This window comes from Setaria italica, chromosome V (assembly GCF_000263155.2).
Source record: "Setaria italica strain Yugu1 chromosome V, Setaria_italica_v2.0, whole genome shotgun sequence".
NCBI lineage: Eukaryota > Viridiplantae > Streptophyta > Magnoliopsida > Poales > Poaceae > Setaria > Setaria italica.
This window is the reverse complement of record NC_028454.1, coordinates 10163643-10188952: the sequence shown is the minus strand read 5'-3', so window position 1 is coordinate 10188952 and position 25310 is coordinate 10163643. Positions and strand designations below refer to the sequence as shown.

At 45.3% G+C, this 25310-nt stretch overlaps 3 protein-coding genes and 1 pseudogene across 8 annotated transcripts; 2 read left to right on the top strand and 2 right to left on the bottom strand.

Moving 5' to 3' along the window:
* Window positions 1-15: 15 nt before the first annotated feature.
* Window positions 16-2805, bottom strand: LOC101769089 (phosphoenolpyruvate/phosphate translocator 3, chloroplastic). Its single transcript, XM_004968296.4, has 9 exons — window positions 1944-2805; window positions 1716-1844; window positions 1457-1609; window positions 1244-1329; window positions 1026-1110; window positions 832-951; window positions 665-733; window positions 432-561; window positions 16-318 (listed from the first exon to the last, which is right to left on the bottom strand). The coding sequence occupies exons 1-9, from the start codon at window positions 2346-2348 to the stop codon at window positions 245-247; spliced, it is 1251 nt and encodes a 416-aa protein (XP_004968353.1). The 5' UTR covers window positions 2349-2805; the 3' UTR covers window positions 16-244.
* A 712-nt stretch (window positions 2806-3517) lies between these two features.
* LOC101768406 (dol-P-Man:Man(5)GlcNAc(2)-PP-Dol alpha-1,3-mannosyltransferase) lies at window positions 3518-7675 on the top strand. The gene is made up of 13 exons (XM_004968294.2): window positions 3518-3756; window positions 3844-3878; window positions 3984-4121; window positions 4247-4315; window positions 4671-4828; window positions 4955-5021; window positions 5108-5161; window positions 5993-6081; window positions 6207-6323; window positions 6546-6652; window positions 6743-6821; window positions 6930-6986; window positions 7216-7675. Exons 1-13 carry the CDS (start codon window positions 3603-3605, stop codon window positions 7364-7366), a joined length of 1275 nt encoding a protein of 424 aa, XP_004968351.1. The 5' UTR covers window positions 3518-3602; the 3' UTR covers window positions 7367-7675.
* Window positions 7676-11999: 4324 nt separating this feature from the next.
* LOC101768009 lies at window positions 12000-15202 on the bottom strand (annotated as a pseudogene).
* A 2374-nt stretch (window positions 15203-17576) lies between these two features.
* LOC101767069 lies at window positions 17577-22089 on the top strand. Of its 6 annotated transcripts, none has more exons than XM_012846502.2 (10): window positions 17751-17957; window positions 18078-18293; window positions 18693-19069; window positions 19225-19258; window positions 19503-19727; window positions 19870-19959; window positions 20693-20758; window positions 20837-20928; window positions 21006-21053; window positions 21732-22089. In XM_012846502.2, exons 3-10 carry the CDS (start codon window positions 18726-18728, stop codon window positions 21841-21843), a joined length of 1011 nt encoding a protein of 336 aa, XP_012701956.1. In that variant the 5' UTR covers window positions 17751-17957; window positions 18078-18293; window positions 18693-18725; the 3' UTR covers window positions 21844-22089. The 6 variants fall into 6 exon arrangements, with proteins under 6 accessions (XP_022682728.1, XP_004968349.1, XP_012701956.1 ...); XM_012846504.2 differs by having other exon boundaries at window positions 18075-18293; XM_012846503.2 differs by having other exon boundaries at window positions 18068-18293.
* Window positions 22090-25310: the final 3221 nt, after the last annotated feature.

Genomic DNA, 25310 nt, shown 5'->3' with positions numbered 1-25310 from the left:
TGTTGTTTGCTGTGGTTTTGGATCTTGTGGCCAGAACACCGTGTCTCGAGAATATATTCAGTCACGAATGTTGCAGCTCTGCAAATGAGCTGCCTGTGCCATGTGGTACAAGTGTACAACTGGGGTGGGAACTCCGCTTGTTCCATCTCCTCATCAATACATCTCGATCTAATCTGTATACCTCAAAATTGTGTATACAACAAGAATTTTTCACGAACTAATGTACCCTTTTCTATTTCATCCCTCATGCATTCTTCGGTTTCTTCGTTCTCGTCAGCTTCGAGTACAGGAAAACGCCTCCTAATGCAGCACCAGTTCCTGCAGCAAGAACAGCAAAAATGAGTGACTTGGTTAGAAGGATAATCAGAGCTTGAAGCGGCAGCATCAGTTATGGTTTATGAAATGTTTTGGGGGGCATTGGTCAAAGTTACCTAGTGCGTTGACAGGCGAAATGGGTGTGCTGAAGAAGATAACTGAAGAGACGATGACAACCACGCGCTTGACACAGTTGGCGACGGAGTGGGTCACCGGTGACACCCTCGACAAGATCAGGTACGAGAGCTGCCATTGCAAGGGAAGATCATGCATCAAACACAAGCTCTCTCTTCTGGAGCCAAAGAGAAGGTGAAGATCCATGCGGATGAAGTATGGGTTATCTCCTCACCTTCTGATAGCCATGGAAGCAAAAACCTGCGAGTGCTGCCCTGATGCAGAGTTCTTGGAGGTTCAGGCCCTGTATGATGTCAAAACAAGATTCTGCTAAGTTCATAGTTTGGAAGTGATGGCATAGCTGATTCAAGAATCTTTTGTCTGAATTTTGAAAACGCTTACAGAGCTCTGGAGGTACCCTGGGGTGAACTTGACGCCTTCTGCGAACAGCATCAGAGGACACGATAGCAGAAACGACAGCACAGTGATTACCGAGAAGAGGTTTATGTCATCCATAGCATCCTGCATCACAAGACATTTTTTTTACTGTAACAGTTCACCAATTGACGGTGGTAATTTGATGAAGGGAAATTCACCTTGTCACCGGCAAGGAGTTTCTTGCTGAGGACATTCCTTGATTGGTTGGTCAGATTGGACGCCATGGCGCTCCAAAACCCAGTCCTGAACCCCCCAGACAAAATTACAGTGTCAACTGTCAAGATTCCTCCAATCATTGAGTTGCAACAGCAAAAAGGCAAAGGATCGTTGGTAGGATCTATAAAGGATTCTCCAATAGGTAGTGGACAGCACTGACCAGTTGAAAGAAACTTCGGTGAACGATGCCAAGGCGACGCCGCCAACGATCGGCACGAGCGAGCCCAGCACCGGCAGGGAAGGAACCTGCAGATGAAACAGCGAGCGAGCTGAGCAAAAATTGCTACTATTTTCTTCTGCTTCTGATGATTTCACGGTGGAAATCGTCTGAATCGGCCAGAATTTGTTTTGCAGGTGTGCGCAGGTGGCGAACCTCGCCGAGGAAGAGGGCGGAGAGGACGACGGTGAAGAAGGGCTCGGAGGCCTTGATTGTGTGGGTGAAGGAGACGGCGACCTTGCCCAGGCTCATGTTGGTGAACACCGTGCCCAGCATGTGCCCCAAGGCCAGCGGTGCGATCTTGCCCAACTGCAGCCGCAAAGGTTGCAGACATGTTAGGAATCAGCAGACGGGAAAAACAAAATCGCAGGTTGTTCGGTCGTCGATGTCGACTTGTCGAGGATGGCGGCCTCACCTGCGCAGCGGAGAGCCTGGGCGCCGGGTGGAGCCTGGTCGCCCACATGAGGAAGATGAGCAGGGAGCCGAAGGCGAGCTGGAAGGCGGTGATGGTGTATGGCAGCGGCAACGGCAGCGCGCCGAGAACCTGCAATGGCGAACGACGCTGATACTGATCTTGAATCTTGATCGATCGAGAAGATGAGAGGAGGGGATTTGATTCTTGATCGAGGCGAAGTGAATGGACCTGCTTGTTGTAGATGTTGAAGTAGATGTTGAGCAGGTACCACGCGACGATCATGGCGCCCAGCTGCGCCGTGGCCGCAATGCCGCCGGCGCCCTCTCCCCTCGCCGCAGCGCTCGCGTCGTCCTCCGGCACCGATGCCGCCGCCGCGGCCGCCGCCTTGGCGACCTCCCCATTCCTGCCGCTATCGGGCAGCAGCGACAGAGGCCGGAGCCGGCAGCCGCCGCGAACGCGGAGGAGCGGCAACGGCGGCGCGGCGGCGGCGGCGAGGGCACCCCGGGGCCCGTAGGAGGAGAAGGAGGAGGAGGCGGCGAGGCTGCCGGCATGGCGCGAGGCGAGGGCGGAGGCGCGGCCGCGCGTGGCCCGGGACCACGAGGCTCCGGAGACAGAGGTCGCCGCGCCCTGCATCTTGCGCGCGCGGCGTTCTCGCGATTGGTCGCCGCCGCCCGCGCTTAAAATAGTGGACCACCGCTACTCGCGTTACGGGGAAAAGGTGGCGCCGGGTGAACCTTCCCGGGATCCCGTACTCGTTCGTCCCCGACTCCTCTTGGCTTTGCGATGGGAGTAGTGTACTGTACGACAAGTACTGAGCCAACAGCCATGTGAGACGCAGGCGACCGCAATGGCAGGTTGGCAGAGCCGGTGCACAAATGGGACTTGGATGGCGGCCTTGCCGGCAACCTTCTTCTTCCTCCCACCTTCTTCGTGGCAATGTCGCCGGCATCTTGATCCTGTTGGATTTGAGCATCTAATCGCCATCGCCGTCACGTGTTTTTTTTTCCCTTTATGCACGGAGATACAATCATAGTGCTCGAATAATACAATATCAAGCGTTGAAATTCCAAACCACTAATAATGCGCAAACGCCGTTTTTCATGCACGCATCCGTCTCCATTATGAATTTATGCAACGTACAAGTTCTTTATGCAAATTTTAGTGCTACGATGACTAGCAAATTGATACAAAAAAAAAAACAAGAAGAACGGGTGACGGCGATGGCACGTTACAGTGGCGAGCTGGTAGTGGCATTCCGTATTTCTGCTCGTCAATTTCGCCGGAGAGCAGCAGCATTCCCTATCGTGTGATCGGAGCTTCAGATCAGGAGCAGTGGCTTGAGATGAATCCGGCCGCGAACCCTGTCGTTGCGGTGGTGAATCTTTGCTTTAGCGAACGGGTCCGGCGAAAAAGAGGAGGGAGCCCCACTCAGCCATGGGATAAGAATAAGAATACGGTGGTGGCTGCCAAAGCGATTGCAGGTGGAATGGAAAATGCCCGTCGGAATCGACCCAGACGCTGTCGTGGAGGGTGACGCGCGCTCGACGGCGACCGCCCGCCCAAGGAGACGACGATGACCAGAGATCCCCAAATGGGCCCCAACGCATCTGACCGCCGGCCGGCCTCCGTAGCCCAGATCCTTTGCGGCCCAAAGCGATTCATGGGCCACATGGATGCTCGCTCCTCGGCTCTACGGCCCAAATCGATTCATGGGTCCATGAGCTCAGATTGCCATCGTCGCGTGAAGGCCCAACTTGGCCCCCGCTTCGGCAGTTGAGCCCCGAGGACTCGAGTTGGGTGGGTGGGTCGTCGTCGGCCTGCGGAATTCGGGCTCGGCTCGTCTTCCTCCTGGATCTGCCGCCGGGTGGTACCTCGCCGGCGGCAAGCATGGCGCGGGCGGAGAAGAGTCGCGCCGCGAGCACGGCGTCGGTGGCGACAGAGAAGCCAGCCAGGTCGGCTGACCGGAGGCCGCTCTACTTCGCCGCCTTCCTGGTGCTCGCCGACGCCGCGCTCGTCGCCCTCATCATCGCCTTCGTCCCGTGTCTGTAACTTCAAACACAGAGCCTCCTTGCTCAGCTCTCTCTTTCTCTTAATTGTCGCTAAGCAGTTCTGTTGCTTCGACTTGCAGATACCAAGATCGACTGGGACGCCTACATGTCTCAGGTACTAGCGCAGATTGCCGATTTCCTTCTGTTTCGGGGTGAAGGATTTGGAATTTGGGACAAAAATGTGATCTTGGCTGCTGCTGATGTGTGTCGGGTGCGCTAGGTGGATACCTTTCTGGAAGGGGAGAGGGACTACACCAAGATCGAGGGAGACACGGGACCATTGGTCTACCCGGCCGGATTCCTCTACGTCTACTCTGCCATTAAGTTCCTTACCGGTGGCCAAGTCTTCCCTGCTCAGGTCACCGCTCAGCCAAATCTGTTTAACAACACGAACTCGTTTACTCTGCTGCGTGTTCGCCCCTCATTTTTGTCAATTGCTTGGCTGTGCTTAAGAGTGATGAATTCTTGGGTACTTGCCTGCAGATTTTGTTCGGCGTCTTGTACATTGTCAACCTGAGCCTCGTTCTTCTGCTTTACGTCAAGGCTGAAGTGGTATGGATGCAAAACTGATAACTCTTTTCTCCCCTCCAATCCTGCTTTAGTTCAGCTATTCTCATATAGAACAGTCTTCTCTTTAGTCCTTACTCCTTAGTTTTATTCAGAAAGGATAGTTTGACAACCAGTTGATATTCTGTCATAAGGACCCATCGAGAAATAATCCCCTGTTTAGTCCAGCTAAGATAATTTACCCTGTCAGCAGTTCTTGTCTGTAACAATCTTTCCTTAGTTCTGCATGGATAATTCAATAATTGGTTTGCTGTCATGAGGATCCCAAAGTTTCTTCTGGTGCTCTTTACCTAATGTTTTTATCTAATTCCGTCTCTTATCTCTCAATAATGGATGGCAGCTTCCATGGTGGGCTTTAGGTTTGCTTTGTTTGTCCAAGAGGGTTCACTCTATCTTTGTGCTCCGCCTTTTCAACGACTGCTTTGCCATGACATTGCTCCATGCTGCTATGGCTTTGATTATTTATCACAAGTGGTACCTTGGTCTAATAGTTTTCAGGTGATCTCAACATTATGGCAGTAAATAGCATTTATCCGCTTCTTATATGTTATAAACTGCAGAACTGAAATACTATTGCTAGAAAATAGCTCCTTACATGCAGTGGTTATCAATCTTTTTTTGCAGTGGAGCTGTCTCAGTTAAGATGAATGTTCTTCTTTTTGCTCCTTCTCTGCTTCTACTGATGGTGAAGGTACAAATGACCACTACACCATGCTTTGTTCCTTCCTTACATCTTTCTATGCTGCCAACTGTTACCCTTACTAAGTGTTTGTACAGGCCATGAGCATCAAAGGAGTCTTCTTTGCCTTGTTAGGAGCTGCTGTAGTACAGGTGGATTGTTCTTTATTTTCTTTTCTTTTCTTTTCTTTTTAACACATCCTACTCCACTGTTCCCAGTTTGTCATACGGTCTCCTTAGCAGAATTCAGTTTGGCTATGCTTGGCAGTTTCTTCTAGCTTGCTTGTACATTTTACTCCTGATTCATAAATATATAATGTCAAACTGAATTCTTCTAGGCCTTTTGCGATTTCTTTATCTTACATCAAATCGTAGTGATACTTTCCAATAGCGTGTCACAAAGGAATGAAATTCATAACTAACTGTAAATTTTATTAGGATAGATATTCTGTTAATTGCACTTTACTTATGTAGCATTTCTAGCATATAAGATTGCAGATATTATCATATTATTGATATTGACATGGAAAAAAAAGTTAGTGATTGTTGATCGTTGACTACTAGACTGTGGGGGTGTTTGGATCCCCGGGCTAAATTTTAGCCCCTGTCACATCGAATGTTTGGACACTAATTAGGAGTATTAAACATAGACTAATTACAAAACCAATTTCACAACCCCTAGGCTAAATCGCGAGACGAATCTATTAAGCCTAATTAGTCCATGATTTGACAATATAGTGCTACAGTAAACATTCGCTAATGATGGATTAATTAGGCTTAATAGATTCGTCTCGCGATTTAGCCTAGGGGTTCTGCAATTAGTTTTGTAATTGGCTTATGTTTAGTCCTCCTAATTAGCATCCGAATATCTGATGTGACACGGACTAAACTTTAGCTCCAGGATCCAAACACCCCCTGTATCTGGTTAGATGGGTCCGAGCTATCGCACTGTTGATGCTAATGATTTGCATTTCCTGTCTGTAGGTTTTGTTGGGTATGCCATTCTTGCTGTCGCATCCAGTTGAGTACATATCAAGAGCATTCAATCTTGGCCGTGTCTTCATCCATTTCTGGTGTGTATATTATATTTCGTGAATCTCGAACCATTTCAGCAGCACCATTGTGCCCTGTTATCACACCCATATATGTAATGTGACTTCGTAGTTATGCAGAGGGTTAATCGTTTTTATTTTTTCAGGTCTGTGAACTTTAAATTCGTCCCAGAGAAGTTGTTTGTATCCAAAGAGCTTGCTATTGCGCTGTTGATTCTTCACCTCACTACCCTTCTGGTATTTGCACACTACAAGTGGTTAAAGTGAGTACTCACCACTCAGATTGGGTTTAATCAGTTAGCAAAGATCTACATCATCTCAATAGTCCAATCGGCCCTCAATTTTTTTCCTCTAGTATATCCTATTCTTTCTAGGAATATTTGCATGTTCCCAACTTATGTCTATATCAGTACATTCCGAGAAAAACACTAGGATGTTTAAAGTGGTTATGCTGCTGCATAACATTCTTTTACTTTTATTGACAGGCATGAAGGAGGCCTATTTGGTTTCTTGCATTCCAGATTTAAAAACACCAAATCAATTCAACAGCTTGTTTCCAGCCAGCCCAGACCATCCATTCTCAGCAAAGAACGTGCGTTAGACTGCAATTCTCAAACTAATCATAGCATTTGGATATACTTTTTCTTGCTTGACTAACTGGATAGCTACAACTTGAATCCAGATATTGTAACTGTTATGTTTGTCGGCAACTTCATTGGCATCGTGTGTGCCCGATCATTACACTACCAATTCTATTCCTGGTAAGTACAGGCTCCCATAAGGTCGTAAGTGTTAATGATCAGTTCTCAGTAAATTTGGCTGTTGTTTGTGAATGCTAGAATCCAAGTTGGCTCCTTTCTGCTGTGCAGGTACTTCTATTCATTGCCTTTTCTGTTGTGGAAAACACATTTTCCGACACCTTTGAGGTAAGGTCCCACGCCTCATGTAGATCTGTTTCTGCCTCGGTTTATAATAGTCTTGCAACTTTATGAACAAACCAAACATGATCATGTATTCATGTTGATAGAAATGTTTGCTTTGCTTTTGTGAATAATAAATGCATTCTTCTTTTGAAACTACGGTGTAAATAATGCATTCGTTCAAGTATTCATCCATTTGGTTTGCACTCTTATTACACTTCCCTCATTCTCTCAGGATCATTCTATTTCTCGGTGTGGAGCTCTGCTGGAACATTTACCCTTCTACTGCCTATTCATCACTGCTTTTGCTATTTTTGCACGTCTCCATTTTGTTGGGTATATGGTTTTCACGTACTGAGTACCCCTATATCAATAAGAGTACATGACGAAACATATCAAGAAGTTGTAAGTCAATGTGAGGCTTCCTTTTAAAATTGTTTAATCTTTTGAGGTAGCAGTAGGCCAGTAGTCAAATCCTTTTTTGTGCAAATACAAGCAACATCAAACGCTTCTGGAAATTGTGAGATGTATTTTGGTTTTCCAACACTCTTAGTTGGCCAAGATTTCTAGAGTAGTCTAGACATACCAAATATGTACCATGTCCATGTGTAACTTAACATAGATGAAAAATAGCTACTGTTAACTATTACAGAGTAACTATTATCACTGAATTGGCCCAGTATCTTGTTCTATCATCTTACCAGTCTCCTTTAGCCAACTGATATTGTACATTCTGTTCCATAATTTCTTCTAGAAATGTCTCACAAAGACATCATTGAACAACAAATGTGTGGATGACACACAACAAAGAACACATCAAATTTGTTCCATTAATCCAACAATCTTCCTAAGGGAGAAACTAAGACGTGAAGCCATCATGACAGTTTGAATATGAAAAAAAGAAGCAACTTAAGATAACTGAAGTTTCTCATCTCCTGGGCTGTTGTTGCTTATCAATTCAAGTTCCCAATTGACAATTAGTTTCTCTTGTCCTTGGAGCCACCTTGGCCATCAGAGCCCGGTGTTAAGTCAGGCACTGGCTGATTCGGCACCTTCCTCTGCCTCTTGTTCATGGACTCCATCATCTCTTCCATGGCATCCAAGTCCCAATACAAGGGCACCTTACCTTTGCTAATGTCATCACCATTTCCCAAGCCAAGAAGCAAGTTTGGCGTAGATGCAGCTCTGATGCCACATACTGGGATCTGAGCTGAGGTGGCATGGAGAGGATCATGCAGGGAGCTTCCTGAGCTCAACGCCTTGTCCGAGGTGGCAAGGAATTCCAGCGTCCCCATCGACTGAACCAGGCTGAGCCGCTCGTCGGTTTCAAGCCCGCACTGCGGCCCCATATCATTGGTGTTGGAAAGCAGTGGAGCCGGTGGCTGGAAGAAGCTCCGGACGGGGTTGGTTGTGGCAGGGTGCTTGTGGAGAACTAGCGGTGATGCCGGGTTGCTCACGGCAGGGCGCTTGCCTAGAACTAACGATGAGGCCTCCCTGGTTCTTGAAGTGTGAAGGATGTTGCTGTTGCTGGTGTGCTGTGAGCTCGAGTAGGATGGTGATGACAGTTGTTCATTTCTTCCCGGTTGGCTGCAGTGGTACTGAGCCAGTTGTTGGTGTTGGGAGTGGCTCCAGTCGTTGTTGTTGCCATTATTTGTTAGAGAAACAACATGGTAAAACTGAAACAATCATAAGAAAACTGTTCATATAAAGATTTTGTATGAAACAATTAAAGAGATTTTAAGGTGTTTCTCAGGTATTTTACACTGGATAAACGTAGCTGGAAGTCTAGTGTTTTGAATTTGATCCACCTGACTTCCTCCACGCAACAGCCTCATGTGCTCTGCAGGGTTGGGGTTGGCTGCCCTAGGAGTCCCTATCCAATTAAAAAGTTTGAAACTAGAATATAAAGACTTTATTCATTAAATCAAAAAGAATAATGCACATACAAACACAACACACAGAGCAAACATGATAGTCTCCAATCATAAATTGATCAATGTGTATATGACACTTAGCCTCAATATGGAAAGTGAAATAATTGGTCAATGAAGTGAAATATTACCTTCCTTATAAGGTGAACCAGAAGTTGCTGAAGTCTTTGAGGTAGTGCCGCATAAAAGATCTGGTGAGTAAGTACGCCGTACTCCATCTTGAGGCGCAACTCCAGTACATGCGGTCTGACTTTGAAGCAGAGAACTTGAGTCACCAACGGATGTAGCGAGGAGGCCAAATTGATTCTAGTTTCCATTGCTTGCATTTGTGGGATTCATACTAGAACCGCCAACTGTTTGGCCAATGGAAGTTGAGTCACTCATGTTGGGACGCTTTCTGTTTTGTTTGTTCAATAGGTGTGGCGGTGTCCTCCTGATCATATCATCAATATTTCTTATCTGCAAAAATTAGAATTATAAACTTGTTTGAGGCAAAACCACGTATGTCATGTTTAGGAAAAAAATGCTCTGAAATCTCTCATAAAGACGTAAAGGCCAGATTAAGGTCTTCATTGAGTAGATCCTAGAGCTAGGATTTAAAGCCACATAATTTTTCTGCCCAACCACATTATATTTGTATCCTGTCCTAGCACACGCTTAAATAGTCTAGTGCTCAGGAGATAGCAAAAACGTTCACAAATCACGCAAATGAAATTCCTTTGGTGTAAAATAAAATTTATAAAGCAGGCAGCTGACAAATATGTACACTCTACAACTTCACTCCGATCATATGAACAATAAACAGGCACAAATTTACATAAGAATGTTCCACAAAAGAAGGGAAACATGACATATTCACCCATGAACTGGCGGAAGAATAGAGAGAGTAAGAGATTTGTCAAAGAATACCAGTAAGCCATGCTTGAGCGATTCCTCCCTCACCATCTTGTAGAAATACGCTCTTGGCTGAAAACTTATACGGTCTAACTTAGTGCCAGTAGGTGGTTTTAGGCGTATGAGATTGCAACCAACGCCCACCCTACTCTATATATATACTAGGTCACCCAGCCCTACCTTTAATTTAGCATTGTTTCCATTGTAAGAATTGGAACAACCACCGTTGATCGGAACAAGTACAGCACTTTTATGTGTGGACAACCATACAGCATTTAACTTCTCGTAGGTCAAGGAGGAACTTAACAGGTCCAACTATGTGTGTGTACCATGTGAACGCGGTGCATGCATTCATTTTATATATGAATTCAACTTCTACTTTCAATTTAAGCAATAAATGTATGGAAATGCCACAAATCTTTCATGTAAAAGCTGTGACGAGATTATGATCTGAACATGGACAATCTTTCATATAAAAGCTATGATGAGATTATTATCTGAAACAATAAGTGTTCAGATCCCAATGTGAATTGGATTGATTGAGGTGGGCATCTACCTTGCTCCAGCTAGCATTCAAAATCACCATTTTGGTTGTATATTTTTTTATTTTGAGCAATACGTGGCAGAGTTCTATAATTTATGGAATATTGTGGTAGGAGGCATGCTCGTCGAAAGTGAGGCATATGTCATGACATAGGGGTAGGGTTACGAGTGTGTATTTATGAGGATGAGTGTGTATCAGTGTCTAAACAAAAAACATCTCACCATTTTGAATTGACCGTGTATATATGTTGAAACATGAGAAAATAATGTTTGTTTTTTTCTTGAGGTTGCAAAGACAAATCGATACAAGCACAAAATGGTTGAATCATAATCCAATCAATCCATCCAATTCCAAGCAAGCGGTCCAAGTCGGAGAATAATTTGGCTCCATGTCACTCTCCTGCCCCGACAACAATTCAAAATGGTAGTTCACATTCCCGTAAAAAACGGTAGTTCACTTTCAGAACTTCCACGCTACAGTTTTCGCTTAGGTGTTGTATCACTCAAACCCTAATCTCAGGAAGATTGATCGGTGACGATAGCGTTCGAACGAGGGAGGAGAGGAGTATGGAAGAAGACCATGTCGGGCCCACTTGGCAGGGGATAGAGGGGAGGGAGGAGATGAGGGGAGGGAGGAAGAAGACCATGTCGGGTCCATAGCATCAACAGAAAAGTGTGCTTCTTTAATTTTTGAGCTGCTCATTTATGCAAGCTCAGTTAGCTCAAAAAATATGTAGCCCAGTTTGCTAGAGCAAGTAGGAGACAATGCAAAGAAGACTTAGGCTAGGAGGCGCCAGACTAATGGAAACTAGGTTGCGGATGAGATAGTCCAATCAATTCCTGTGGAACGAACGTAGAAGGTCAAAACATGTATTCCTCCGACCGAGGAGGACCAATCCATTTCAAAGCTTGTGCAGAGTAAACTGGAATCCATTTTTCGATATTACAAAAGGCAAAAGTGGAAAACAAAGCATCGCGAATAAGATCGAGTGCTCGACTTTTCACTCTTCAGCACATGAGACTAACAAAGACTGCGGTTTGATATGAAAATATTAAGTTTGGTATCGAATGACAACATTCCAATACTCTATAGTGCAATTGATTTAGCAAAGATACAGTGTGTTTAGTTGAATGCACTACATGATGCAATGGTCATGAACTATCTATCTAGAATCATTTCATACATGAACCAAATGACATATGCAATCAAACACACCCTACATGATTCCAGTTTCTCATTAGCCGTTACTGATTTTAACTTTCAGCAAGAAATGTGCCAACAAATGTTAGATATGCTAGTGTTTAGCTACATAATCAATCGGTTCTGGAAGAACCAAAAATGGAAAAATCAGAATACAGTCAACTATGATTGTGTATACCCAGCATATGTATACACTTCTCTCCGCACTCCATGAGGAAGCAGTATACTGCAGTTTGCTGGGTGCATGACTAAATTCAGACGATGCGGCCTGCTTTACGATCACTGGCATGCTTGATGAGCACATTAAGAACTGAGCTAGCGTAATGGGATTGTATCAGTCAGTCAGCTGAGTGTATGCGCATCCAGGGTTGTAATTGTTGGCACTTGATAATGTCTATACACAATCAATGTCTAACCACAATTTGCTGCATGGTGTAACTATGAGTCTAGCTAGCATCTTGGCTGCTCCATGCATTTTTGAAAGAAACGATTTTCCTGCATCATTGACTAAACTAGTAAATAAGCCAGAAGACAGAACGCTATCTATATTGCTAGATAATAGGATTAATAGCCTTTGTCCGCACCTTAAATGCAAAACCAATATCTGAAATGTCAATCTGAAGCGTCACTCTCCTAAGCTTATCTTCCTTGGATTGCCCTAGGTTCATGAATCCCTACAATGCAAACTCCATCAAACATTGGGTTGCCTTTCATTTCATTCCAGTGCACCTAACAATTTGAACATATTTGCATACCTGATCACTCAAAATCATGCACATGTTAGAAAATTCAAGCATTCCACTGCTGGGACTTGAGTTGATCCACAGATTTCGATGTATGATCTGTTGAGCTGAAAAAGGTGTGTATAGGTAGGTTAGAATTATACAATATGAGGTGATGTGCATTCTTTCAATATGGCAGGAAGTGTTACCTCTCCTAGAGTAGTAGCCTTTTTCTTGCAATGCTGGAAAGTATTTGCCAATGCACACAGTACCATCTGCCCAATATTTCATACATAACGGAGATTCAGAAATGTAGAAGACTAATTAACAGAATAGGGGGGCAGGAGCAAAAGGAGTAACAAAGCTCTGAAGGCTCCTAACAATTGTGACCTTACCTGTTGTTGTTGGGGAAGACAAAGGATGCTATCCACTACTGCTGACTTGAACACCTTTGATAAGGCTATATCCATATGGTCAAATTTCACCTGTAAATAAAAATATTAGGCTCCAATACTAAAGATGATTCAGGCACTAAACAAAATCATGTCAAAGAATTTGGAAATGGCCAAGTAAAAAGTAAAGTTCATTGTAGAACTACTATACTAATATAAGTAAATGTATACAGGTTATTTAGTAGAAGATTAAGAGACAATTAGCAACATTCAAGGCTAATGATGTCCAAATTCAAATTGCTTTCAGTCAAAAGTTACAATACCATATTTATGTTATCATATAGATGACATAGCTGGCCAATGACAATTTATGAGAGAAGCCATCACCTCAAATTTGATTGTTATACTTAGGAATCAATCTAGTTTTATGTTATGTCTGACTAGAAACCACCTATCATTTTCTTGATGAACTGTAAAATATCGTGAGAAGCAAGACATACGATTCCTAACTCTTGATCAGAGGAATCTTGTAGCCTTGCTTCAAGAACCTCCACAGCACTCCTGGAATTCAGAAAAACAAGAATGTTATACTCCAATAGCTTGCATTGCTGAGCTATAGTTTGCGGACAATATCATTGCTTCATCCGAAACAGAAGTGATTTACCTGCAAACACCTAGAGCCTTTCTCATGTCACCAGTGGCTGCTGCAACTTTCTGCTAAAATATAATTCACAAAACATTATAAAATGTACATAGACGAAATTACTGAGTACAATACTCTTGTTTCTGTCAATGAAACTCATAATGCAAACATTGCAGGATGACTGCACTTACTCTAGCACAGAACTCCAGGGCCAGTGGTTCAAAAACATCGTACTCAAGAACCTGTACAGGTAGCATTAAAAAACATATGAACAACAACCAATTGAATTTAAGTAATTGGAGATAGATGCATAGAGATTTGAATTGGCAACATGAGAAGATATTTACCTTTAGCCTATGCTTAATTATGTCAGATATTTGATCCTTGGAATAAGCATGGAAAGTTACAGCAAGATGTTTGCCTATCAATTAATAAAGTAGTAAAAGCCAGAGGAATGTTAGTTTACTTCATATCAGAAATTGCAGCATTTGACACTGTCAGCAGTGCTTACAATTTAAGGATTCAAGCTTTGGAAGAAACCAATCTGCTAGGTCTATGGCATTCGCAATTCTTGAAAAATAGTATTATGAGTCTGCAAAACTGTATTGATTGGTCCATTGATAGGTGTAAGCAACCTTCAAAACTTCACCTATTAGTATGCATCTTGAATATGGGCAAGTCGTAAGCATGAAAAGATCATGTAGCACAGCCCGGTCTCTAGTTATTAAGTAGTCCATCTCATCCACAATGACCAACCTGGCCTAGTAGCATGCAATTCAGATGGCAGGATCAAAACAGAAAGAAAACCCCAACTGTCACAATGGATACTAGCAGTTGATACATCATTCTTCTTGGAGCTGATTCCTTGTTGGAAAACATGCTCTGAAGTTGCTGAAGTGGTGACAGTTTGCCGCTTCCCTTTTTACGGTTCTGAAATTGTCCTAGTATCTGCATTAAAAACTCACTTTGTAAATATAATTTTTGGTCGAGTTGGACAGGCATAAATAGATCAAGTCTATAACCGAGTAGCCGTTAATACCTTGCTAAAAATCTCGGATGTGTTTGCTAGGTTTGTACAATTGATTGCTAACGAGTCAGGTGTCTCCATTCCCACCTGCATTCACACATAATTAACACAACAAATCAACAAAAGAACGCTCGAAAACTGGAAATTACAGTTGAATGTGAGGTGTTTTCAAAGCCTACCTCATCTGCCCAACACACCAAGCTATCCTTGATCTTGTTAATAGATAAGGTCTTCCCCGTGCCGGGGCACCCGCAGACATACAGGCTCCCAGCCTTCTGCTGCTCGACGCACGCCTTGCAGAACTCAAACACGCGCCTCTGCTCATTGTCCGGGAAACCAATTCACACGACGGCACCGTTGCCACGTGAAGCGCCTCCTTGACAGCCCTCATCTGCGCGGTATCTGCGTGGCACGACCAATTCGCCATCAGGCCCCAACACGAAGCAACTAAGTGTACACATCGGTTTGGATAAAATGGAAATTGAGAGGCTTGCCTCGAGGATTCCACTTGGGATTCTCAGCCGCGACAAAGTCGCCGTAGAGCCGCTTCCTCGAGGACTTGGGCGACGCCGGTAGCAGCTTCAGCGTGGGGACCTGCAAGATCGAGCGGTTGGTGCGCATTGCAACGGGGGAACGGGTGAAAGGAAGCTAACGGCCGAGCAGAACTGCATTGGAGACCCAGCAGAGCATACGTCTCAGGCACCGGCGTGCGGGTATCGGTGAGGGGAAGTGTGCCGCGACGTCGCCGGTGACTCGCCGGCTCGGCCTGGCGTCAGCCGACGCTTGACGCCGCGCGGCGTGCTCGCCGCGGCAGGGGACGGGGTAGCGGCGGGGGACGCGCCCGCCGTGGCGCTGCGGAGAGTCGGCATTGCTGCTTGGCGGGGCGAGGAACCGGCGGTTACTTGGGTGATGTGGGGGAATTGGCGGGGAGACGGAGGCGGGTGGGGAAGAAAAGGGTGCGGAGTGCGAAAGGGTTTTCCGGCTTCGCGCGGGAACGCGAGAGCACGGACGTGGGATGTGGGCTGGGCCGTATCGGGGCCTCTGGGATTGGGCTGCTGGCCGGCCGGCCGGCAGGGGGGAGGTGGCCGATGTGAGCTGGGCCGTATCGGGAAATCTCTTAGATACGTGTCGAGCCCACGTATCGAATATATTATTAGTTTTACTTTTTCTTTCGAAAAATACGCGACGGAAACTATCGCCACGCCAGCGTTCTGTATCCATGTCCGACACGTATCCGACACGCGGTACGTGTCCTCTCCGCCGTGTCCGTGATATGAATCTTGTGAGTATATTCTCTTATGATATTTTGAGGCACTTTATTTTAATCTAACATCTAAAGTTATCATATTTAATCAGAAGAAAAGGTAAGAAAACAGTAAAGGGGCGTTTTCCTAAACAGAACATGTAACACGGAGAAAACTACTTTGCGACTTGAATTTTTTTTATCGTCTTCTTTGGTGAACTCAACTTCTACTTTCAATTTAAGGAACGAATAATACCACAAATATGTTTTTGTAGAAAAAAAAGTAGGAGCTTTAAAAAAAACAAGTATATATGTGCTATATACATGTATACTTGTTAATTAGAAAATACACAGCAATTCTTGTTTCCTAATGTAAAACGAGCCTCATGCATGCATCTTGGGTCAACTTGGATCATCCGTGCAGACTGTTGTGCTAAGGGTCAATTCGTTCCACCCAATGCAACTGCCATAAGCACAGCACAACAATTATTTTTCAACAGTATGGATGGCATTGCATCATGCTCAGGCTCTCATCTCTCCCTCTCTGATTTCTCCTCAAATTCATTTTTCTTTCTCAACTCTTTAACCCTAGCTACAATTTCCCAACTTCACGCATTCTAAGGGGTGTTTATTTCTTTAGTCCCTCCTAAAATTTCTGTCATACCGAATATTTAGATACTAATTAGGAGTATTAAATATAGACTAATTACAAAACCAATTGCACAGATGGAGACTAATTTGCAAGACGAATCTATTAAGCCTAATTAGTTCATGATTTGACAATGTGATGCTACAGTAAATATGTGCTAATGGTAGATTAATTAGGCTTAATAGATTCGTCTCGTGAATTAGTCTCTATATGTGTAATTAGTTTTATAATTAGCTCATATTTAGTCCTCCTAATTAGCCTCCGAATATTCGATGTGACATGAATTTTAGGAGGTCCTAAAGATCCCAACACCCCCTAAGATAGAATTGTAGCAGATGAGTGATGAGAAACAGCTAGCGCTGGCGCACTGGCACACAGTGGTGTCCCCAGCAATATCATGACCACGAACCAAATATGGGTGCACCTCCGGGAAGCTATGAAAATGCATTAGTGAGGAGTGAAACTAAGGTTCCAAGCCCCGTCCCATGCTAATCCTCTTACCTTAGCCTAGTAATCAGTCATGCACATCAATCTGTACATTGGAAGATGGATGTTCCTCGATTGCTAAATCTAACCATTTGTTACGACACACACGATGATTTGGTTGTGAAGGACATGTACCACAGGTGAAGTTGGGAAAAAGATTACCCAACCTCTGTAGCTTACGAGGACCTACTTTAAGCGTAACTTCGAACATATTTGCATATGAGCGTGGTTTGAATGGTATAATTTTTTTAGCTGGGAATACCCAACTCTCGTATCGTGGCTCCGCCACTAAATAAATTGTAAGATGGATTTTTATGATTTGGTTGTGAAGAACATGTACCACAGATGAAGTTGGGAAAAAGATTACCAAACCCTTGTGGCTCACGAGAACCTACTTTAAGCGTAACTTCGAACATATTTGCATATGAGCGTGATTTGAATGGTATAATTTTTTTAGTTGGGAATACCCAACTCTCGTATCCTAGCTCCGTCACTAATCACACACGTGCATCCTGGCTCTGCCACTAATCGCACACGTGTCGGGACGTTCTGATGTAGTACTCCCTTCATCCCAAAATAAATGCACTTCTAGAGTTTGGGTGAAGAAATCAATGTTACACCCTTATAAAGGTGTAACATTGCACTTTGGAAGGAGATAAAAAAGTAGAAACTGGAGTGATCCAATTCCTAAATATACACTTATTTTAAGATAAATTTTGAACTCTATAAATGCACTCATTATGTACGGAGGGAGCATGCCCGTACAGGACGACCGTAGAACAGCAACGTCAGAAATGGTTATCTCGAGGTTGCGAAGGCAAATCGATACAAGCACGAATGATTGAGTCGTAATCCGTCCATCCATCCAACTTCCAAGCAAGCGGTCCAAGTCGGAGAAGAACCCGTTTGTTGGCTCCATCTCACTCGCCTTCGCATCTCTTGATCTCCAGATCACCTGCCCCGTGGGGCGCCTCCACCGCTCCAATCAAGCACGGCAAACATGTGGCTCCCCCTCGCCGCGGTTGGTTTCTCGGTTTGTTCACTTCTCCTCTCCCTTGCCCCGCCGTCTCGTCTCCTATCTCCTGTGGCCGTGTTGTGTTGGGTGTGAGGGGGTGAGAGCGTGGGCGCCAGACGCGAGGCTTCCCGAGGGATCCGGATAAGCAGCCGCCAGCCAGCACGAGTCCACCGCCGGCGCCTTGACTTCTTGCGAGGAACTGGCAGAGATCTGCCCATCCATCCATAAATCGTAATTCATGATCTACACATCCTATATTCTGCCCGACATTTCTGAATCCGCATCCTTGTTTACTGCGAAAATACTGATGCGCACATGTCCCCTCCGATCTCAATCTCGAGGCGGTAGCAGTAGTATAATCGGCGGAGGAAGACGCATCAGCGAAACTAGGTGGGAGGAACCGGAAGGGAGCTTGGACCTTGGAGAAGGCAAGCGGACCAGGGGAGTGGAGGTTCTTGGCTTCTTCGTCATCCGCTCCGTTCCTCTTCGTGTCCGGGAAGAAGCGCCTCCGCTGGCGTGTCTGAACTGATCCTCCCGTGCGCGATCCTCTCGAAGAATCCATCGCCGGTAAATCCAGCTTCTTTTCCCACTTCATCTGCTCAGACGATAGGTTTCTTGATGCCCTCCGCTTCGTTGTCCGTTTAGTTTCGTGTGTGTGCGTCGATGGAATAGCAAAAAGGTTATATCTTTACCTTTTGCGTGGGGTACCCATGTTGCTGGATAGATTACATTATGAAAACCTATGAATAGTGTATTGGTTTCTCTCGCTTTCGTTCTCTTGTTCTTTTGCCTTTTCTTTCTCTGTTTAGCAATTACGATTTTCGGTATTGATGTCTCTCTTTGCCAGCAAGGAAAGTAGAAAATTGCTCCGTTTTATTCTATATAGAACGGACACAAGCAAGTATGGTATACATGAGAAAGACAGGGGCTGTGAACTTATACAATGTGTTGTTGATATGGTGGCAGTGGTCGACCAATTCAGCATTCCAATCTTCAGCCATGGCCGTGGACACCACTGAACCAGAGTACTGGCTCAACTGGAAGTTTTTGCTGTGCGCGCTCTGGGTGTACTCCTGCATGGCTTTGGCTTGCTTCTTGATTTGGAAGTACGAGGGGCCCCGTTCACGGGACAGCAATGGTGATGACGGCGGAGACAGAGAGGAGGCGCCGCCCCGGGCCGGACCTGGAGTGGTGTATCTTGAAGATTGCTGGAAGCCGTGCCTTGAGGAGATCCACCCTGGCTGGCTGCTGGCATTTCGCGTTGTGGCCTTCTTCATTCTGGCTTCGCTTCTTTTGATCGACATAGTCACTGATGGATGGAGTATCTTCCTATACTACACGCAGTAAGCTAGTCTTCATCCTCATTGATAGTAATTCCTGAAAGTAGTTTCACTAGTCACAACTCAAAGAGTACTCATCATTCAAGCACAGCACATTTCTTACTGAATAAATATACTGAACATTTTTTTAACCTTTTGTTGTTCTTTACTTTTGACAGGTGGACGTTCTTGCTTGTCACCTTGTATTTTGGGGTATGTAGTTTGCGACTGAAGAAAAATATTTACTTTCGCTGTTGGCCACTCTATCATTTACGGTTAGCTGCCCCTGTGACAGACTTCACGTTGTATTGAACTCCTGTCGACATTGAAACAGAGACCAATTTGAGTTTTCTCTTGTAGGATTGATCTGAAGCAGATTGTAGTTTAGATGTGCTTTCTCAACCCTATTTTGCAAATACTTTCTAGTTGATTTCACTGACACCTTCTTCATCTTTAGCTTGGCTCGCTGCTTTCAATTTACGGATGCTATCAGTATGCTTACAAGATCAGTGGAGATGGATCTGATCTGATAGGATCTGGTGCAGATCATGGCACATATATCATTGCTCCAACAGGGGAAAGTGCATATGGCCATGCAATCAAAAGTTCTTGTTACAGTAGAATACATGGAGGACAAGAAATTGCAGGATTTTGGGGTTACCTCTTCCAAATTATGTTTCAGGTAACCCATCATAAACATGTCTTGTCGCTTTGACATAAACTAGGTATGGTTTAAATTGATCAAAATCACAGGGAAATAGGAAAGCTGATGACATCATGACTCTACTTGCTGCTCTACTTAAATCCTGTATTCTTGTTTCCAGACAAATGCAGGTGCTGTGATGATTACAGATCTGGTGTTCTGGCTTATTTTGTACCCTTTCCTTGCCCACAATCAATATGATATGAATTTTGTGAGTATTCCTCTTCTGATATTTTGAGAAACTTTATTTCAATCTAAGATCTAAAGTTACCGTATTTAATCAGAACAAAAGGTAGGAAAACTGTAAGGGCATGTTTTCCTAAACAGAACATGCAAGGGAGAGAAACTACTTCGTGACTTCAGAAAAAATAAATAAAACAATGTGTCTGTGCGTCTTGTTTGGTGATCCATATTATAACAATATGTCATTAATTCTTATAATATCCATTGCCATATTTTGTACAAAGTTACTTGCAAGATCACGATTCACAATTCAAGAGGATTTTGGCTAGTCCTATAATAGCATAGCACTCAAGGGTTTGTGTGATATGTTTTTTGTGGATAGGAACATTACTTGTCTCACAATGGTTCATATATGCTTGTTGGATCAGCTTCTTCGTATAGGATCACTTTTTTGAATCATTTTTCTATTATAATTTAATTAATGACTTAAATATCTCTTTGCGCGAAATGAGCATGCCTACATGGTTAATACAGATGCAGAAATGATAGTGTTCTCCACTGTCCAGTGATTCAGTATTGCTTTTCAGTAGTTACATCTTGCAGTCTGGTTCTTTAGAAGAATGACAAAAGCAATTACTTGATTACATTCTACACGTGCTATCGCCATGCTACACCCAATAAGAAACATTTCTTTGATGAGGTTTGTTATCTGCATTCTTGGCAATTCTACATACTGTTCTTATAGACATTGCGCATCACAGATTCTGATTGGGACACATTCAATTAATGTTGTCTTCCTAGTTGGTGATGCTGCTCTAAACAAATTGGTAAGCATTTCATGCCAGAATAGGGATCCATATCATGATTAACCAATCTCTCTATTGATCATTTAATCTACAATGCAGCATTTCCCATGGTTTAGGATAGCATATTTCCTGCTGTGGACAGGCCTTTTTGTCAATATTCAGTGGATCATCCATGCTAACGTGTCAATTTGGTAATACATGCTAACTTTTTTTTTCTTGCTAATGAGGTGAAAACTCTTGATGTGTAATGTGGTTTGTGTTTGTTTAGGTGGCCCTACCCATTTCTAGACCTGGCATTCCCTGGAGCACCTGTATGGTAAGCTCTACTTGATGAAAGAAGTACTTCTGTTTTGCTCTGTGATATCCTCTAATTTGCAGCTATAGCATCAGTAGTCCGTATCAGAAATGTAGAATCTAGACACTAAATGGAACTAGAAGTTCAAGATTTACACAGCTATGAAATTTTATCGCTACATTCTTTTCATGGCATCTGATTCAGATCCAATGAGAAAAAAAAAGTACCTAAAGAAAAGACACTTGAAAAAGTTTCCATATACTACATTAAAAGAGGTATTATTTCAGCCACATCGTGCGTTTCAAGGCTAGCTTAGTGTTGTCTATGCACACCTAGAATAACCAATTTTTTAAGTCAGATAGTGCTAGGTTCAGAAATAGTGGTACGGCAGCAATTTTGCCTTTTACTTTTGGTTGGGTATAATGTTCAAGTTTTGGGGCTTCCGCTCAGGACATTTTACTTTTCAGAACATCTAGAGGTATGATACACGAACAGATAGAAGAACATACAAAGGAAAGAACAATTTGATGCCCAAATAGTTTAGGTTATTAGCTCACTTGGCAGTTGGCACTCAGCTCCAGCAAGGAATTTGTTATGATGCTCTTTCTATCACACACCAGTACTGTTTTTTAAGTTGTTAGATTTGTGCTGCAGACTGCGATTTCAATCAATAAAAGAAGAAACTGTAACTCCTGCCAGGTACCTGGTGGTGGCCCTGCTGCACTTCCCGTGCTATGCTCTATTCACCCTGGTCCTGAGGCTCAAGCATTCTGTGTTGGAAAGCTGGTTCCCTCAAACTTACGTCAAGTAATCAGAGAAGGCTGTAGTGGTAGTTGGTTGTCCCTACACTACCCCCTGCAAAATGAGCGGGTATTCTGCTTACTGTCTACACCCCTGAAATCACATTGTTCAGGAATAGATTACACCTGCCTGTCGAGGGTTACCCCTTGAAGCGGACATGTAAAATTGGCAGAGCATGCTCCAGAAATTTTGAGATCAACAGCCCGATGGAGATTTGTGTACAGTCCATCATATACATCATTATCTTTTTTTTTTACTGTTGTCGTGTTCATTTTTAGCACCTGTCACATTGAATGTTAATACTAATTAGAAGTATTAAACATAGACTATTTACAAAACTCATTACACAGATGGAGGCTAAACGGCGAGATGAATCTATTAAACTTAATTAGTCCATGATTTGATAATGTGCTGCTACACTAAACATTTGCTAATGATGGATTAATTAGGCTTAATAGATTCGTCTCGTCGTTTAGCCTCTGTCTGTGTAATTAGTTTTATAATTAAAATATATTTAATTTTCTAATTAGTCTCTGAATATTCGATGTGACACAAATTAAACTTTAGATCGTGGAACCAACGTTCCCACCAGTCTTTCTCTTGTAGCCTGCTTGTAGTTGTAGGCATGAGCATATAATGGGCCTCTTTGATCTTGGGCCCATTGAGTGCTTGGGCTCACAGTGAACCTAGATGGGCCGTGGTCCAGTCCGATGTGGGCCCAGCGGAGACGTGCTGCTCGCCTCGCTCGCCTCGCAGCCTGTCTGTCTGTAGAAAAGGAACTATTAGAAAAGGCTGAGCACTTGTACTGCAGCGTGGCATGGCAGGCCGCAGAGTCACGTGCGCACAGCGAGGCAGTAGCCACTGGCCACAGGCAGACAGCCAGCTGCTCGCTCCCGTTGGCTCCGCCCGTCCGCCCCTCTCTCACCCCGACGGCGACGCCCGCCACGGTCTCCCAGGCCGGCGAACAGATGGCCCTCCTCAGTCCTCTCCTCACTCACTCACGCCGTCGTACGCTAGCGCTGGCGCCTTGCGCCTTGTCGTTGCTCCCGTCTTGAGGCGCAGCCGGCAGCTCTAATCTCTCTCTCTCTCTCTCTCTCTCTCTCCCCCCCCCCCCCCCCTTGTGAGTTGATGGGGGTTTTGTTAATCTCAAAGCTGCGACGGCGTGTGCCCCGGCGACGGGCCGTTCGCTTTGTGCCGGCCGGAATCCCGAGGAGGATCACTGTTGTTCGGTACGGCCGGCGCTCACATTCCCGCCCGGCATCCGCGCCGCCGGCCGTAGAATAATCGCCGGGGGGTTTGGTCCCTTTGGATTTGTAGGCGAGCGCGCGGGGTGGTGTGAGGCGACAAAGATTCTTTTGCCCCCTCGCTCTCGCTGGTCGGAGTTTGGGTCGGTACATGACAGGCGTGCCGGCGCGGGGTGGATGCGACACTCTGCTCCACCGGACTCGGAGTCCTGCTCGATCGTGGCTTCATTTGTGCTGGGCTGCTGAGCCTGCAGCGAGTGCTCCATAAAACAGCAGGACCCACCACAAAGGCGATATTTTACATTTTTGTTACACCTGAATTTTACGATGATCTCTTTTTTCGTTTCGTTTCCCCAAGATTTTCTTTGCACGCCGCCGTCGCTGCGGGAGGAGGATGTCGGCGTCTTTGCCCCATCCCTCTCCTCGTGACGTCTTCGGCAGCTGGCAGCCAATCCATCGTCGAGGTGGCCCACCCCCGATCTTGCGTACTCCACCGGGCATCATCCGCAGCTCCCGTGGAATCATTGCAAAGATCCAAATCACACATATAGCATTGAAGCATACACTCCTAATTACAATCTAAAGCAACTACTCAACTTTCACGAGAATAGGTGATAGCACTTACTCCTGGTTAGAACCATGTGTAGAAAGCAGAAGACCGTAATAACTATAAAGACATCAAAGCAAGATAAGTTAGCATGAGTAGAAGGCTGAGTAAGTACAAACAGCAATAAGGAGGGGGTAAATAATCAAGAAGTAAGAGTATATAAAAGAAACAAGAGTAAGGAAAATTAGAACAAGGTAAAATAAGCATAGTAATCCTTAAAGAAAGACCGCTGCTAACTAGATTCACGTCCTACAGTTAACATAGCTCTGGTACTAACTTCTCCTGATTGAAATCTTGTGGAGTGTGGGTTGGCACCATTTTAATTCAAATACTCTCTTCGTTTTGAAAAAATGCATTTCTAGTTAGGTATCGAGCAATCATTTATCCAGATACATAGCTAGAAATACATTCTTTTTGGGTGGAGGGAGTTGCTGCTGACTAATGCTAGGCATTACCGTGGTCGACCGGTACCCGTGATCTTGACCTTGACGCGTACGCCGTGTTGTAGACCTACACCATGGCCCCCCCATGGCTTATGGGGGCATGACGACGGCATGTGTGTCTCAGGTGCGCCGCGGGCCAGTGCACATCTCGGATGCACAGAAGAGAAAACCATGGAAGCGACTGGAAAACAGCTGGTGACCAAACAAGAACAAGGACGGGCGGATGGAGAGCAAACTCACTCGATCATGCACGTACGCCCGGAGGAGCACGGCAGACGGACCAGCACGCCTTGGTGTCTGGTCCCCTCCCCTCCCCGTCCCTGCGTGTGCCGTGTCCTTGGAGAACGCTCGCTAGCGCAACAGCGCAGCACGGAGTGGAAAATCTCACATTCTCACGTCGACCTGCCGGAGCTGCGTTGGTGCACGCTGAAAATGGTACACCCCACAACAGTGCCGCTCTACCAACCAGCTGCAGTACAATGAGTCCGGCCCCATGCCCGGCTACATGCAGACGAGGAAAGGGAAACACCTCGCGCCGGGAAACCCGATGGCCGTCTGTCTATTCTGGTAGCCTAGCCGTCGCGGTTGCTTCGCCTCAAGCCCCTGAATTAATACCCAGGGTGGGGGCAGAAGCAGAACGGGGCTAACGGAAGCTCCGGGGAGGGAACCACGGGGAATGATTAGCCATAACCACAATTAATGGCGTCCATCTCGTTCCAGCTCCACTGTCCCGGCTCACCCTATGCTTGTAGCAGCCGGCAACTAACGCTCACCAACCACGCCGCGGCGGCGACGACCACCGGACACCTCCAATCCTCCATGTCCATGTGCAATTCTAGCTAGCTCCGGCGGTACCACAACCGGCCACTACCACTTTTATCCGTCCATCTGAAACTCGCGGGCCGTTGACATGGCAGAAAAGCGGACTTGTCCTCGAGCTGCTTGGAGCGTAATGTACCCAGCCAGAGAGCCCAGAGGTGGCGGGCGCACCCTCCCTAGCTCCCTGCAGGAACCAGGAATCGCCTCGCCCACCTCGATCAGGCCCAGACTGCGGCGCGTATAACTCGACTGCGCACCGTTCGCGCAACGCGGCAAACGCCCGCCACCAGCGGTGGCAGCCGGCAGCAGCTGGCGGCCACTGGCGCCTTTCCCTGTGGCGGCGGTCCGGCCGGCCGCGGCCGCC

What these genes read in the sequence shown, in the direction of transcription:
- LOC101769089 (XM_004968296.4), bottom strand. Translation starts at nt 2,348, where the DNA reads ATGCAGGGCGCGGCGACCTCTGTCTCCGGAGCCTCGTGGTCCCGGGCC. An exon ending in CCGCCCTCTTCCTCGGCGAG is followed by an intron (nt 1,330 to 1,456) that starts GTTCGCCACCTG and finishes TTTCATCTGCAG; the next exon opens with GTTCCTTCCCTGCCGGTGCT. An exon ending in ACCGAAGTTTCTTTCAACTG is followed by an intron (nt 1,111 to 1,243) that starts GTCAGTGCTGTC and finishes TGGGGGGTTCAG; the next exon opens with GACTGGGTTTTGGAGCGCCA.
- LOC101768406 (XM_004968294.2), top strand. Translation starts at nt 3,603, where the DNA reads ATGGCGCGGGCGGAGAAGAGTCGCGCCGCGAGCACGGCGTCGGTGGCG. An exon ending in GGGACGCCTACATGTCTCAG is followed by an intron (nt 3,879 to 3,983) that starts GTACTAGCGCAG and finishes CGGGTGCGCTAG; the next exon opens with GTGGATACCTTTCTGGAAGG. An exon ending in CTTGGTCTAATAGTTTTCAG is followed by an intron (nt 4,829 to 4,954) that starts GTGATCTCAACA and finishes CTTTTTTTGCAG; the next exon opens with TGGAGCTGTCTCAGTTAAGA.
- LOC101767069 (XM_004968292.3), top strand. Translation starts at nt 17,712, where the DNA reads ATGTGGCTCCCCCTCGCCGCGGTTGGTTTCTCG. An exon ending in TTGTCACCTTGTATTTTGGG is followed by an intron (nt 19,259 to 19,502) that starts GTATGTAGTTTG and finishes CTTCATCTTTAG; the next exon opens with CTTGGCTCGCTGCTTTCAAT. An exon ending in ATGCTGCTCTAAACAAATTG is followed by an intron (nt 20,759 to 20,836) that starts GTAAGCATTTCA and finishes TCTACAATGCAG; the next exon opens with CATTTCCCATGGTTTAGGAT.